This window comes from Nomascus leucogenys, unplaced genomic scaffold (genome assembly GCF_006542625.1).
Source record: "Nomascus leucogenys isolate Asia unplaced genomic scaffold, Asia_NLE_v1 Super-Scaffold_3019, whole genome shotgun sequence".
Classification (NCBI taxonomy): Eukaryota; Metazoa; Chordata; class Mammalia; order Primates; family Hylobatidae; genus Nomascus; species Nomascus leucogenys.
The window spans coordinates 1,157,630-1,172,734 of NW_022095789.1; the positions used below are offsets into that span (position 1 = coordinate 1,157,630).

General features: G+C 43.4%; 1 protein-coding gene across 1 annotated transcript in view; it reads right to left on the reverse strand.

Moving 5' to 3' along the window:
* Positions 1-806: 806 nt before the first annotated feature.
* The window catches only part of FAF2 (Fas associated factor family member 2), a 63,967-nt gene continuing 49,668 nt past the window's right edge, over positions 807-15,105 (reverse strand). Inside the window, exons 8-11 of the mRNA XM_030808550.1 lie at positions 14,885-15,062; positions 12,453-12,624; positions 11,400-11,543; positions 807-4,084 (exon numbers count right to left, since the gene is read on the reverse strand). Coding sequence (XP_030664410.1) covers positions 3,902-4,084; positions 11,400-11,543; positions 12,453-12,624; positions 14,885-15,062 — 677 coding nt within the window. The 3' untranslated portion in view covers positions 807-3,901. The remainder of the gene's footprint in view (positions 4,085-11,399; positions 11,544-12,452; positions 12,625-14,884; positions 15,063-15,105) is intronic.

The following is a 15,105-nucleotide window of genomic DNA, read 5'->3' on the forward strand; positions in this document are numbered from 1 at the left end:
CTCCAGCCTGGGCGACAGAGCGAGACTCCGTCTCAAAAAAAAAAAAAAAAAAAAAAAAGAAAAAGAAAATATTCTTAGGCCGGGCGTGGTGGCTCACGCTTGTAATCCCAGCACTTTGGAAGGCCGAGGCGGGTGGATCACAAGGTCAGGAGATCGAGACCACGGTGAAACTCCGTCTCTACTAAAAATACAAAAAAAATTAGCCGGGCATGGTGGCGGGCGCCTGTAGTCCCAGCTACTCGGAGAGGCTGAGGCAGGAGAATGGCGTGAACCCGAGAGGCGGAGCTTGCAGTGAGCCGAGATTGCGCCACTGCACTCCAGCCTGGGCGACAGAGCGAGACTCCATCTCAAAAAAAAAAAAAAAAAAGAAAGAAAATATTCTTACAAAATACACTCCCATAGAAGGGGAACACCTAATGACATCTATGTATCAGGAGCCTCATATACATTTACTTGATTGAATCTATAAACCCATCCTGAGGTGCATGGCATTATCTTCATTTATAGTTGGGGAAATTCAAGTTCAGGGAAGCTAGAGAATTTGCCCGAGATTGCAAACCTAACAAACCAGAGAGCCCAAATTTGAACCCAAGCCTGTCTGCTCTCTCTCTCCATCATACTAAGTTGCTATTTTTCCACAGGGATAGAACAGAGAAGACCTAACTCCATCCTTCACTTTGACTCTCCCTTCCTTCTTGGCAATGCCACGCCGTGCTGTTCCCTCCCGGTGTTTTTCAACCTCTCCTTCACACATAGAAAATTATCTACCACATCTGTCCTACACAGAAAGATCCACAGCCTGTTACGAAATTTTTGTTATAAAACATTTAATGTTAACCTACAATACAATGTAAACTTTTATGAAAAAAATTTAAAGTACACTAGATTTCTTCAGTAAATTATCACATGACTATTCAGGCGCAGTACAAGTTGGGGCACTGCATCCTTTGTGGATGGATTTCCGTTGCTGCGTTCCTCACAAGTCCTAAAAAACCAGTTGTAGAGTGGAGCTCCTTGTTCAAGCACCGGATAATGATGCCCCTGATTTTGCATTCTGGGGGTTATCGCTCCTTCTCATTTTCTGAAACTCTTTGCTTGGCCTTGGCACCATTAGCAATTTTCACAACTGCTCAGTTGAAGGTTCCAGGTTCTTTTTAGCTTAGTTTTTAGGAGAGGTAAGTGTTATCCTCTGGCCATCTCTTATTCAAATATCATGGCAGAGGCAAGCAAGGAGAAAGAAGTATTTGCTAGAGGAAATTCTGCAGAAGTGGAAGAAAAGACCAGAAGGGCTCCACTGAGGGTACAAATATTCAACTGACTCCAATCAGGTGTCTTTGCTTGGTCACTTCCCATGGTTCTGCCTTGGGAGTGCAGAACAAAACTTGAAACAAGTGCTTTTAGTTGATGACTTGCCATTTGGAAACAACAGCTGAAATATCCCAGAGGTGATGTGGAAACAAGAGCAAATGCTTGCAGATCACCAGCTTCTCAGTGTCTTCTCCCTCGCAGGTCTCATCAAAATCTCAAAAGTCCTTAGGAGTAACACAGATTGTACTGGCATTAAGTGACAAAATGTGCAGCCTGTATTTGACTTAGGAGGAAAGGAAATGCACCTAGGCAGCAGCACTAGGGTCAGCAAGGAGACTGGCCTAGGGTCTCAGTAAAGCAGAACTGCTTCAAATGGGACTAGACAGGGGCATGTGCTTCCGGTGAATCCTCTTGAAACCTAAAGTAAATGGGTAGGCTGCCCCAACAGTTGTACTGACATAAAGGGAGACCCTTCTTAATATTCTGGCAGCTGACTTCCTTCACTGAACAACTATTATCAAAAGGCAAGAGGCATAAAGTGCACACTGTAGAGTAAGATGAGACTGAATTATGATGGAAAGAAAATCATAACTTCCCCAAAGAGGTGTGGACAGTGTACCTAGCCTCACAAAGGTCCTTAATACCCTCCTGTGTGCTGCCAGGGAACAGCTGTGAATTCCAGATGGGGAGGAAGGCTCTGACTTAAGTGGAAAAATTCCTCTGCATGGTTGTCAGCAGGAAGGCTTCACGTAAGGTTATCCTTATGTGGAGAACATGGGTTATCCTGCTGTTCACTCCAGATACATTTTATTGACAACAGTCAGATGGTGATTCCACTCATCTGGCCTTGGGACAGCAGAAAACAAAGTGGAAGAACAATAGCTGGCCAGGGACAGAATTAAGTTTTCCTAGAGATGGTGTTCTAGACAGCTATGCCAAGGCCACTGGGAATTTCTCAGGCTCTCCAAGTTAATTTCTGTGGGGTGCCTTACTCTGTCATGTGGGATTTACCCCAACAACTGAGGACTGCAGTGGATAGTAACCATATAATTGCTACCAAAAACAGTGGTCCTTAAGTTTTAGTTAAGCAAGAGAGAAAGCCTTGAGACTACAACTCCAGCAAGTTACGCTTTATGTTGATCTGAACCCCCCTGCCCTCACAGCGTTCTAGGAACTACAGTAACATCAGACGGTTGCAGTGGTACAAGGAGCCTGCACCAGTCTAGCTACAGAACACTTTGGAATACTTGTCAGAGCGCACTGGCATCTGTTAATACATGGCCTGACCCATGTACCCATTACCATAAACTCAACCACAGACGAGACATCCAGAGGTTAAAAAAACCCTATTACTTCAACATAGCAATAGAGAGAAAGGATAAAAGCTGCCTCCAGAAGGTGGCTGCATCAGAAACGAAAATGTGCCTTCCAACAGATTACACAGGCTGGGAGTTCTGTCTTGGCTCCCTTCAAGGCCTCTGGTTCTTTCTATCCTTAAAACAGTAATACACTTCCACTGAGACAGGTCTCCTGTGGTTCTGCTGACTCCACCACAGGCCCTGCTAGTCCTTTGGAAAGGCACCAGGCTTGGCAATTCAGGAAAGCCCAGGGCTGGGAGGAGCAGCATGCACATGTCAGAAGAGGAATGAAGAGCTGCTATCCTTTGGTTCAGACCCCATAACCACCACCTGGTACAGACTCCAAGGAAAAGCTGCAGTTGTGTGTAAAGGTGAGTTCCACCACATACATAGGTGTATCTTTACATATACAGCCTTTGTGGGGCCACAAACCCAGATTTCCTCCCACTGCTCCAAGTGGGGTGCACAGGTGGTAAGAAAGGACAGCAAGAGTTGGACCAAAAAGAATGACCTCTCCGGGAACGTGAGAGGGACAATGGCAGAAATAAGCACAAACCAGCCCGGGGCACTTTTATTACACTATTGTAGGCTAAGGAGCCCAGGGCATAAACTCATGGGTTTAAAGAATTGGCTCTTTATCAAATAAAGGAAAAAAATATATATACCTATGTCAGCCTCATTCCTTTGGTCATTACAAAACAGAAACAAAAGTTATTCAAAAATTGTGGGCAGTTGAAGGAACATCTCTGCTTCTCTGCTCTGTGCTTTCTCTTCCCTCTCTTCCCCAGAGGCAGGAGAAGCAAGTCCTCAGGAGATGCTGCAAGTAGCTGGTTGATGGAGGTTTTTCACTTTTATTTTCCATAAAAGCAAGAATGAATGAGAACTAGCGGGAATGTCCCCTTCCCAGCTGGGACAATGGATGGGTTGAAGGTGAAGAGTCTCTGTTCACTGGAAGGTGCGTGCACAGAGGCCATAGGAAGGGTGGGCTTGCCGAGTGGGTACGTTTGTTGCTAACCTTGCGCGCACACACACAGGTTGTGACTCTTACGGACAGCATGGTTTCTGATCCTTCCTAAGGATGCAGCAGTCTTTTAAAAAAAATATTGTATTATAATAATAATCATAATATGAATTTCTCTCTCTCTTTTTTTTTTTTTCTGACTTGTTGTTGTTGTTTTATTTTTTCCCCATTTCTTTTAGGGACTGGGGTAGGAGGGGAGAGGAAGAAAAAAATGTCATTCGTCAGTTAGGTCCTGAACAAAAAGAACTTCTGTGTGGCTGAGTCCGGCCTCCTGTAGCGTAGGGGGATTGGGCCACTCCTCTGAAGGGATGCAGGGCAGCACTCGCCTGGGGAAATTGGCTTCAATCTGAAACTTTTCAGGGCTTTCCTTCAAGGAGAATAAGAAGTCGTGGATTACCTGCAGAGGTCATACAGAAAAAAAAGGCGGTGAGAAAAAGAGAAATACACACACACACACACACACACACACACACACACACAAACTCTGAAGTCAAATATCCCCCAACTCTCCCCAGGATGACTCTATAGGAAAAGAATCACATTACACTAGAATTCTAGATCTTTTCATTTCCCATGGCATATACATGGGGCAGCCCTTTTAAAAGAAATTACACAAGCCCAACACTAGTCCTACCCTGAATTAATCTGTCTCTTCTTTGACGTGTCTGATAAAATGCTAACTTAGAAATAATCACAAAGTTATAGAAAAGTTGGAAGTATAGGACACTAATTTTTTTCTTTAAATCAGTTGACAGTGAAGTGCCAACTGTAAGACACATGGCCTCAAGTATTCTGAGGTGATCACAGACTAATAGGACAATCTTCTATATAACCACAACTTGGCTCTCAAAATCAGGAAATGTAACCGACATATTATTTCTATAATATATTATTATTCGGGCCCTATTCAAGTTTTGCCAATTATCTTTTATATAATAGCAAAAGGATCCAGTTTTTTGTTTTGTTTTGTTTTGTTTTTTGAGACAGAGTCTCGCTCTGTCGCCCAGGCTGGATGGAGTGCAGTGGCGCCATCTCAGCTCACTGCAAGCTCTGCCTCCCAGGTTCACGTCATTCTCCTGCCTCAGCCTTCTGAGTAGCTGGGAGTGCAGGCGACCGCCACCACGCCCGGCTAATGTTTTTGTATTTTTAGTAGAGATGAGGTTTCACCGTGTTAGCCAGGATGGTCTCGATCTTCTGACCTTGTGATCCTCCCATCTCGGCCTCCCAAAGTGCTGGGATTACAGGTGTGAGCTACCGCACCCGGCCAAGGATCCAGTTTTAAGCCCATCAATCAACGTGTGGATAAAGAAACTGTGATATATATATATATATATATATGGAATACTTCTCAGCCATAAAAAGGAATGAATTAACAGCATTCACAGCGACCGTGATGAGAGTGGAGACTATTATTCTAAGTGAAGTAAGTAGAAATGGAAAATCAAACATGTATGTCCTCACTGATATGTGGGAGCTAAGCTATGAGGATGCAAAGGCAAAATAATGATACAATGGACTTTGGGGACTTGTGGGGAAGAGTGGGAAGCGGGGAGGGATAAAAGACTGCAAATAGGGTATAGTGTATACTGCTTGGGTGATGGGTGCACCAAAATCTCACAAATCACCACTAAAGAACTGACTCATGTAACCGAACACCACCTGTTCCCCAATAACCTATAGACAAAAAAATACAATAAAATAAATGTGTTGCACCTCATATGAATCTCCTCTCTGTGGGAATGCCCTCCTTACCCAGCTCTGGCTCTGACAAGGCACAGCTAAAATCCTTAGTGAGAAGGGAGGCAGTATCAGGAGAGTCCATGATGCTAAAACTTAAACTGTGTGTGAGATGCCTGTGGAACAGGCCACTGTCATCTCTCCCTGTCTCTGCTCTGTGGCCTCTCCATCTAGCATTCTACTTCTAACAACAATTCTGCCAACCTCATTCAGATCAACCCCAAAGATGACGAACGTGCCATTCAAGTTATTTTTCCTTTTTGGGAGGAATCTATTCCATTTTCTTTTTGATATACCTCTCAAAATGATCAATTCTCTGGGTTTTATACCCCTCTGTGTAAAGCAGTCCTTCATTTCTTAAACTTACCGCTTTAGGGAACTTTTTTTTTTCCAGACAGGTCTCGCTCTGTCGCCCAGGCTGGAGTGCAGTGGTGCAAACACGACTCACTGCAGCCTCGACCTCCCAGGTTCAAGCAATCCTCCGGCCTCAGCCTCCCAAGTAAGTGGGATCACACATGTGCAACACCATGCCTGGTTAATTTTTAAAATTTTTTGTAGAGACAGAGTCTTGCCGTGTTGCCGTCTTTATGGATTTTTAAAGGGCTATAATCCAGAATTTAAATAGTAAATCCATGTTCCTCTTATCTAATCCATTCATGATTTTATAAACTTCTCATATTTTAGTCTATCAACCTAACTCATTTTCAGCAGTTTCCTTGTCTCTTTGCAACTCCCATTAATGTTTGCTCTTTCTTAAGATGCATCAATTAAGACTTACACCAAGTATTCTTGGTATGAAACCAATATGAGTAAAAAAAAAACCTTTTTTTTTTTTTTTTTTTTTGAGATGGAGTCTTGCTCTGTTGCCCAGGTTGGAGTGCAGTGGCAGGATCTTGGCTCACTGCAACTTCTGCCTCCCGGGCTCAAGCGATTTTCCTTCCTCAGCCTCCTGAGCAGCAGTAACTATAGGCGCGCACCACCATGCCCGGCTGAATTTTGTGTTTTTTGTAGAGATGGGGTTTCACCATGTTGGCCAGGCTAGTCTTGAACTCCTGACCTTGTGATCCACCCACCTTGCCCTCCCAAAGTAGGCTGGGACTATGGGTGTGAGCCACCAAGCCGGACCAGAGACAGGGTTTCATCAGGCTGGTCTTGAATTCCTGACCTCAGGTGACCCACCCGCCTCGGCCTCCCAAAGTGCTGGGATTACAGGTGTGAACCACCATGACTGGCCAAAAAAATACTTTCTGATTTCTTTTTAATCTCTGCTTGAGAATACCTAACACTCGTACAAACTTGGCTTTTGTTTTTCTTTTTTTTTTGAGATGGAGTCTCACTCTGTCACCCAGACTGGAGTGCAGTGGCATGACCTCAGCTTACTGCAACCTCCATCTCCCAGGTTCAAGCCATTCTTCTGTCTCAGCCTCCGGAGTAGCTGGGATTACAGGTGCATGTCACCACGCCTGGCTAATTTTTGTATTTTCAGTAGAGATGGAGTTTCACCATGTTGGCCAGGCTGGTCTTGAACTCCTGGCCTTAAGTGATCCGCCTGCCTTGGCCCCCCAAAGTGCTGGTATTACAGGCATGAGCCACCGCACTCGGCTGGCATTTTTTATTACTAATGGCAAAGGGTTGATAACCATCAGGAAACAGATTACATTACTACTAGAGGTCCCTTTTGGTTTGCAATGGACAGAAAAATTAGTTCTGGGCTTTGGATCTCTTATACATTTGTTTAAAACAAAGTCAGCTGCCTCTTTTATGACCACTCATGGGACGTGGAGATTTTTCCGCAGCGTATCCCTTTTATCTTAGCATTTCACTACTTTCCAGAGCTGAGCATTACCTACAAATCTGTCACTCCTCGAGATTATTTACAAAGGACCAAGTTCACAGGAAGGTGATACAAGGTCTTTTTTTTTTTTTTGAGACAGAATTTTGCCTTTTCTTTTTTGTTTTGAGACAGAGTCTCGCTGTCGCCCAGGCTGGAGTGCAATGGCACGATCTCGGCTCACTGCAGGCTCCGCCCCCCAGGGTTCACACCATTCTCCTGCCTCAGCCTCCCGAGTAGCTGGGACTACAGGCACCCGCCACCTCGCCCGGCTAATTTTTTGTATTTTTAGTAGAGACGGGGTTTCACTGTGTTAGCCAGGATGGTCTTGATCTCCTGACCTCGTGATCCGCCCGCCTCGGCCTCCCAAAGTGCTGGGATTACAGGCGTGAGCCACTGCGCCCAGCCTATTTTGCTCTTTTCACCCAGGCTGGAGTGCAATAGCACAATCTCCATTCACTGCAACCTCCACCTCCCAGGTTCAAGTGATTCTGCAGCCTCAGCCCCCTGAGTAGCTGGGATTACAGGCCCGTGCCATCATGCCTGGCTAATTTTTGTATTTTTAGTAGAGATGGGGTTTCACCATGTTGGCCAGGCTGCTCTCAAACTCCTGACCCCTGGTGATCTGCCCACCTCAGCCTCCCAAAGTGCTGGGATTACAGGCATGAGCCACCGCGCCCGGCCGACACAAGGTCTTTAAGGGTACTAAAACACACTACAGCATTATTTGGTTTTATGTAATTATCTCTGTGAATGTTAAATTCCAGGCCAGCACCACCAGGGCACTGCTACTTTATACACTTCTTTCCATCTCTAAGCCCCATTTATGACCAAGCATTTCTCTTAGACTAACCTCACGTGGCCATGATACTCTTTTTTATTTTTATTTTATTTATTTTTTTTGAGACGGAGTCTCGCTCTGTCGCCCAGGCTGGAGTGCAGTGGCGCAATCTCGGCTCACTGCAAGCTCCGTCTCCCGGGTTCACGCCATTCTCCTGCCTCAGCCTCTCTGAGTAGCTGGGACTACAGGCGCCTGCCACCATGCTCGGCTAATTTTTTGTATTTTTAGTAGAGACAGGGTTTCACCGTGGTCTCGATCTCCTGACCTCGTGATTCGCCCGCCTCGGCCTCCCAAAGTGCTGGGATTACAAGCGTGAGCCACTGTGCCCGGCCTCTATTTTATTTATTTTATTTATTTTTTTGAGACACAGCCTCACTCTGTCACCCAGGCTGGAGTGCAATGGCGCAGTCTCGGTCCACTGCAACCTCCGCCTCCCAGGTTCATGCAATTTTCCTGCCTCAGCCTCCCGAGTAGCTGGGACTACTGGCAACCACACCCAGCTAATTTTTGTACTTTTAGTAGAGACGGGGTTTCACCATATTGGCCAGGCTGGTTTGGAACTCCTGACCTTGTGATCCACCTGCCTTGGCCTCGCAAAGTGCTGGGATTACAGGCGTGAGCCACCACGTCCAGCCGATACTCTTTTTAAAAAACAGCTTTTAGTGAGGAACCCATTTAAAAGTCTTCAAAGATCAAATAGTTAATGAATGGTTGGTTCCCTTTTGGCCACAAGCCTATTCTGTTCCACAGTTCTAACAGATTTTTCCTCTAAAACTCTCAGGAGAGTACATTTTTGTTAGGTTTTTCATTCTTTTTTTTTTTTTTTTGAGCCAGAGTTTCACACTTGTTGTCCAGGTTGGAGTGCAATGGCATGATCTCGGCTCATCGCAACCTCTGCCTCCTGGGTTCAAGCGATTCTCCTGCCTCAGCCTCCCAAGTAGCTGAGATTACAGGCACACACCAGCACACCCGGCTAATTTTGTATTTTTAGCAGAGACAGGGTTTCTCCATTTTGGTCAGGCTGGTCTTGAACTCCCGACTTCAGGTGATCCGCCTGCCTCGGCCTCCCAAAGTGCTGGGATTACAGGCGTGAGCCACAACGCCTGGCCTAGGCTTTTCACATATAGTTTTATCTATCAGAATTTTGGGGGTAGAAATTCCACGTAATTCATGTGTACAATAGCAAAATTGCTAGTGAACATGAAGGCTAGAATACATACACAAACCCATAGTTAAGAAATGGGACACCAGGGGAAGGAAATTAATGCTAACTAACCACCTACTATGTGGTGGATACAGTGTGAGGCACAGCCATGTTATCTCAGTTTAAAAATCCAAAGTTAGAGACATGGGGCCAGGCGCAGTGGCTCACGCCTGTAATCCCAACACTTTGGGAGGCCGAGGGGGGGTAGATCACTTGAGGTCAGGAGTTCGAGAGCAGCCTGACCAACATGGTGAAATCCCATCTCTACTAAAAAAAAAAAAATACAAAAATTAGCCAGGCATGGTGGCGGGTTCCTGTAATCTCAGCTACTCGGGAGGCTGAGGCAGGAGAATTGCTTGAACCCAGGAGGCAGAGGTTGCAGTGAGCTGGGATAGTGCCACTGCACTCCAGCTAGGGTGACAAGGTGAAACTCTGTCTCAAAACAAACGAAGTTAGAGACATAAGCACTTCCCCCAATATAAATAAATGCATAAACGAGAGAGAAATAAAACAAGGAAGCTATTTGCTTCTCTCTTACCAGAATGTTTCATAACTTTAATTCTGTATTAGTTCTCTGAGTCTTACATTCTGTACTGGCCAATAAGCTCCATGAATTCCAAAACCATGTCTCACTCATCTAAATGATCCCTAGAGTATCTAGCTCAGTGCATGACATACCTATCTTCAGTTTAAACTTATCAGAGGGCAGATTATAGTTCCAGTTCACTAACGGGAAATCTGAGGCCCTGTAGAAGTTTTGCAACTTGCCCGATGTTGTCCAGTTAAACAAGCAGAAGCAATGAATGTACTACCCAGCCTCATCTGACTACAGTGCATCCTCTTTTAATTATGAGTTTACCCTTGATTATTCTGAGTGATCAGAGAAACTGCAGAATCCACTATAGATATAAATTTGGAAAGGCGACATACTGACTCTCAGTATAAACAAATTTTCTTTTGGTTATAAATACCAAAAATAGTAGTTAGTATTTAAGCACTTACTAGGAGCCAGGCACAATGTTGAGAATTTAATCCTAACAACAATTCTACTAGGGAGTGCCTATTATTATTATTATTTTTATTTTTTTTTTTTAACAGGGTCTCTCTCTGTTGCCCGGGCTGGAGTGCAGTGGTGCGATCTTGGCTCACCGCAACCTCCGCCTCCCGGGTTCAAGTGATTCTCCTGCCTCAGCCTCCCGAGTAGCTGGGATTACAGGCGCCTGCCACCACGCCCAGCTAATTTTTGTATTTTTAGTAGAGACAAGGTTTCACCATGTTGGCCAGGCTGTTCTCAAACTCCTGACCTCAAATGATCCACCCACCTCGGCCTCTCAAAGTGCTGGGATTACAGGCATGAGCACCATGCCCAGCCGTGCCTATTATTAAACCCATTTTACAGATGAAGAAATTGAGGCTTAGAAATTAAATAAACTGACCAAAGAAACACATCCAGTAACCCTGGAAGAATGAAAATTTGATCCTCATGCTGTGAGACTCTGAGTTTCTGCTTTTAATGACTTCCATGTGGAAATGAAAAACACTATTACATGGCTATCATATACACAAAGCAGCCTCAGAAAATGGGGCTTCTTTTGGGCTGAGTAGAAAGAGAGAGACAACTGCATCCAAACTGCAAGTGCACTTATATTCAGGTATGTCATTCCAGTGCACCTATATTCAGATATGTTACTCCAGTGCTTTTAGGTCACTGGAGACACAGCTTTTCCTACAGAGCAGGGGTTCTGGTGGGATTCTGAAGCCAATGCAAGAAGACAGCATGGAAGAGCCTCCCGTCTTCAAACACACAAGTCTTTTGAGGGACTTATGTAAGGTACCTTTTTTTCTTACCAGAGCCGAAACATTATTAAACAAAAACTTAAAAATTGCTTTGAGTTGGAAGCTAGAACTGAAGGAGCCTACAGCAGTCCATGGTACTCTTCTTGGTGTCCACTGATGGCATACCCATCTCTCTCTCTCTCTCTCTGTTCCCTGTTTATCAGAGCAGCAGATACACCAACACCACTCTCAAGAGTCAGTAAAAGCTCCAAATCTATAGCCCAGATGCTACATACACTTCACAGAACTTAGGTGGTCCTTACTGTTAGAGACTGTGAAAAGTGGAATCGTCTCTCTACTCGAGAATCATTGGGTAATTTGAAGATGATCTTGACACTTTCAGGGTCATCAGGGGAAGGTTCAGGGGGCAGGCATTCCAACTTCCTTTCCTTTTCCTCCTGTAAATTCTGCAGAGACACAAAGCAAAGGTGAGGCTATGGCTCAAGAAATAAATACAATGACCATGTAGCTTTATTATGCAGTCGTCAGAAGAAAAATTAATGACTAAGTATTCTAAGAAAAACCTCTTGGGAATAGTCAAAAAAACCTAAATTTAAATTACAATTGCATCTCATGTATTCTTTATTATGTCTAGGTATTTATTTGAGAAAAAGGGGAAAGGGAGCAGGGTGCCGTGGTGTGTGCCTGTAGTTCCAGCTACTTGAGAGGCCACAGCAGGACTGCTTGAGCCTAGGAGTTTCAGGGTGTAGTGTGCCATGACTGCACTGGTGAATAGCCACTGCACTCCAGCCTGGGCAACACAGTGAGGCCCCGTCTCTTAAAAAAAAAAAAAGAAATAAAAGAAATGGTTAAAAGACACTGGTTATAGTAAGTAGTAATACATAATCAAATAAGATAATGTATATCTCAGTCTGATTGCTAGGAAACAAAAACAACAACAACAAAACAAAAACAAAAAGATAATGAGTAAAATGCCAAATCAGCTAATACTGGTATTAAGAATGAATTTTTAGGGCCAGGCATGGTGGCTCACGCCTGTAATCCCAACACTTTGGAAAGCCAAGACAGGCAGATCACGAGAGGTCAGGAGTTCGAGAGCAGCCTGGCCAATATGGCAAAGCCTGTCTCTCTTTTTAAATTTTTATTTAAAAAAGAATGAATATTTAAATGGTATGAAAAATTTAAATCACCCCTAATCCCAACATGTTCTATTTTTTTCTTTCCTTTTTCCTTTTTTTTTTTTTCCTCTAAGTCTGCTTAAGATGGCTATCATTTTTTCCTTTCACACTTAAGACCAAGATGGCAAAGTCTCGGCAGTTTGGGAACCACAGGGAGCAAAGCCACAGGTCCATTACCCGCCGCCGTCTCTCCTCTGCCAACTTTTGCTGTTGCACCTCCTCCTCCTTCCGCCGCTTACGTTCCCGCTCCTCCCGTTTCTTTCTTTCTTTCTCCTGGTCAGCCCTGAGAGAGGCCAGGTAGGCCTCATCCTGCTGTTGTCTCAGCACTTGGGTCTGGTTTCTTTCTTCCCTGTGAACAGATCAAAAGCAAGAGAAGAAAAACAGCACTCTCACCAAGTTCTGTGTTTTCTTATATTGAAATTTTCTGGGTGTGTGTGTGTGTGTAAAAATGTTGACATTCTTAGCAGATGACGATTTCACACTGCCATAAGGGATTCCAAAAGCAGAGCATGGCAGAATCTGAATAAGCCACCTTTTTTCTCAGTTTAATTTGGCAGAAAAGGAAACAGCAAGCTTTCCTCTCCTCTTTTAAAATAAAACTTTTCCCCTAATTCTAACAAATGTAACACAGTACTGTTATTATGAAGGGCTCATCAATATCATATTTTACAAGTAAATACCATTTTGGGTTACTGCATTTTTGTACTGATATCACAAAACCAAAACACACACATATATATCCATACACACACTGTAGCAGATCTGAAAATGTAGAGTTTTCAGAGTTATTCACAGAATCACTAATCAAAGATAAAACATTGTAACATTTGGCATACCTCCTGTTTTCTCTCCAACAAATTTCTGTTTTCTTAGCCAAAATATTTAGCCAATCAAAATAGTTGAACAGATGAAACATTCTTGCTTTATACTTTCTTTAAAAATTAAGATAAAATTTACATGCAGTGAAATGCACAGATCTTAAATGTACAATTCAATGAATTTTGATAAATGTAACCACGTAATCACCACTCCAATCAAGACAGAATATTTCAGTTACCTCAGAAAGTTTCCTCTTCTATACATTTTTTACACAGTTAAAATAACACTATATTTACAGGATTTTGATCTTGCATTTTTCTTTTTTTTTGGAGACAGGGCTAGCCTGTCACCCAGGCTAGAGTGCAGAGGTGTGATCATGACTCATTGCAGCCTCAACCTCCGAGGCTAAAGCAATCCTGCCACCTCAGCTTACAGGAGTGTGCCACCACGCCTAGCTAATTTTTGTATTTTTTGTAGAGATGGGGTTTCCCCACGTTGCCCGGGCTGACCTCAGACTCCTGAGTTCAAGCAGTCTTCTTACCTCAGCCTCCCGAAATGCTGGGATTACAGGTATAAGCCCACATGCCCAGCCTGATTCTGCATTTTTCTAATATGTAACAAGCATGTCCCCATGTTATTAAAAGCTTTCTATAAAATTTAAGTTTGTTTAACTTTCTTGAGGGCAAATTGGCATCACAAATCAAAAGCCTTAATATATACTTATATTGTCTCACCCAGAAACTGCACTTCCAGGAATTTAAATTTTAATCTAAGGAAACCATCACAAATTGCGAAAAATTATCTCCATGTATGCTATTTATAATAGTAACAAACCGAAATAATCTAAAAATCCAACGAGAGTGGCCTGGTTAAATTATGATGTATTTAGATAATGGAATGCTATGCAGTAATTTTTAAAATGTGGCAGAATATTTAATGATGAGGGAAAAGGCCGTGACATATTCTTACATAAAGAAGGGTTGTAAAAAAGTATTATCCCAATTTTACAAATAAATGTGTACGTATATAGGGGTGTGTGTTGTGTATAAAATTAAAAAAATATATAACAATGTTCAATGGTGGTAGGATTATCAGTGATCTTAAATTTCTTCCTTGTGCTTTTTTGTGGTTTTAGGATTTCCTATAATTAATGTACATAACTTATGTAGTGGAGAGGAATTATAACCATTCCACTTTTTTTTTTACATCAAGTTCTTTATATTATATTCAGCTATTCTAAATGCCACAATATACATTCTTGAGCATAGAGGCCTGTCTTTGTTTATTCATTCATTTATTATTTTTTAAAGACAGGGTCCTGCTCTGTCATCCAGGCTGGAGTGCAGAGGCACAATCAGAGCTCACTGCTGCCTCGAACTCCTGGCCTCAAGCAATCCTCTTGCCTCAGGCTCCCAAGTAGCTGGGACTACAGGCATGTACCACCATGCCTCGCTAATTTTTTCTTATTTTTTTGTAGAGATGAGGTCTCGCTTTGCTGCCCAGTCTGGGTTCAAGTAATCCTCCTGCGTCAGCCTCCTAAAGTGCTACGATTTCAGGTGTTAGCCACTGCACCCAGCCTTTGTCTTTATTTTGAACATCTCTAAGAACAGATTACCTGATATAGAGTAATTTAGGTCAAAGTATGTAAATCTTTTGACAATAAATGGGCAAAGCTAAAAGCTAATAGCGGCCTGATGCACAGAAGAAGTCAGGATTGGTAGAGCCCCAGAGGTCAGCCCTCCAAATTTACAACTGGTCTCTCTCTGTTCCAGAAGGGAACTCCCTTGTACCTTTCTAGGCGTTCTGACACCAGGTAAGTCTGGTTAGCATCCATGATAAATGTCAGTTGGTTAATGAGGTCATCAGGTTGAATGAGGCCTTCTAGCCGTCCCACCACAGTCATCCTTCGATCCTTCAGCATAATCATGGCCAGGAATGGATAGGTGTTCTCTCGTAAAGCCTGTGAGACTGACAAAAAGACCCAACAGATCAAGGGCAGGACTTGACGGTG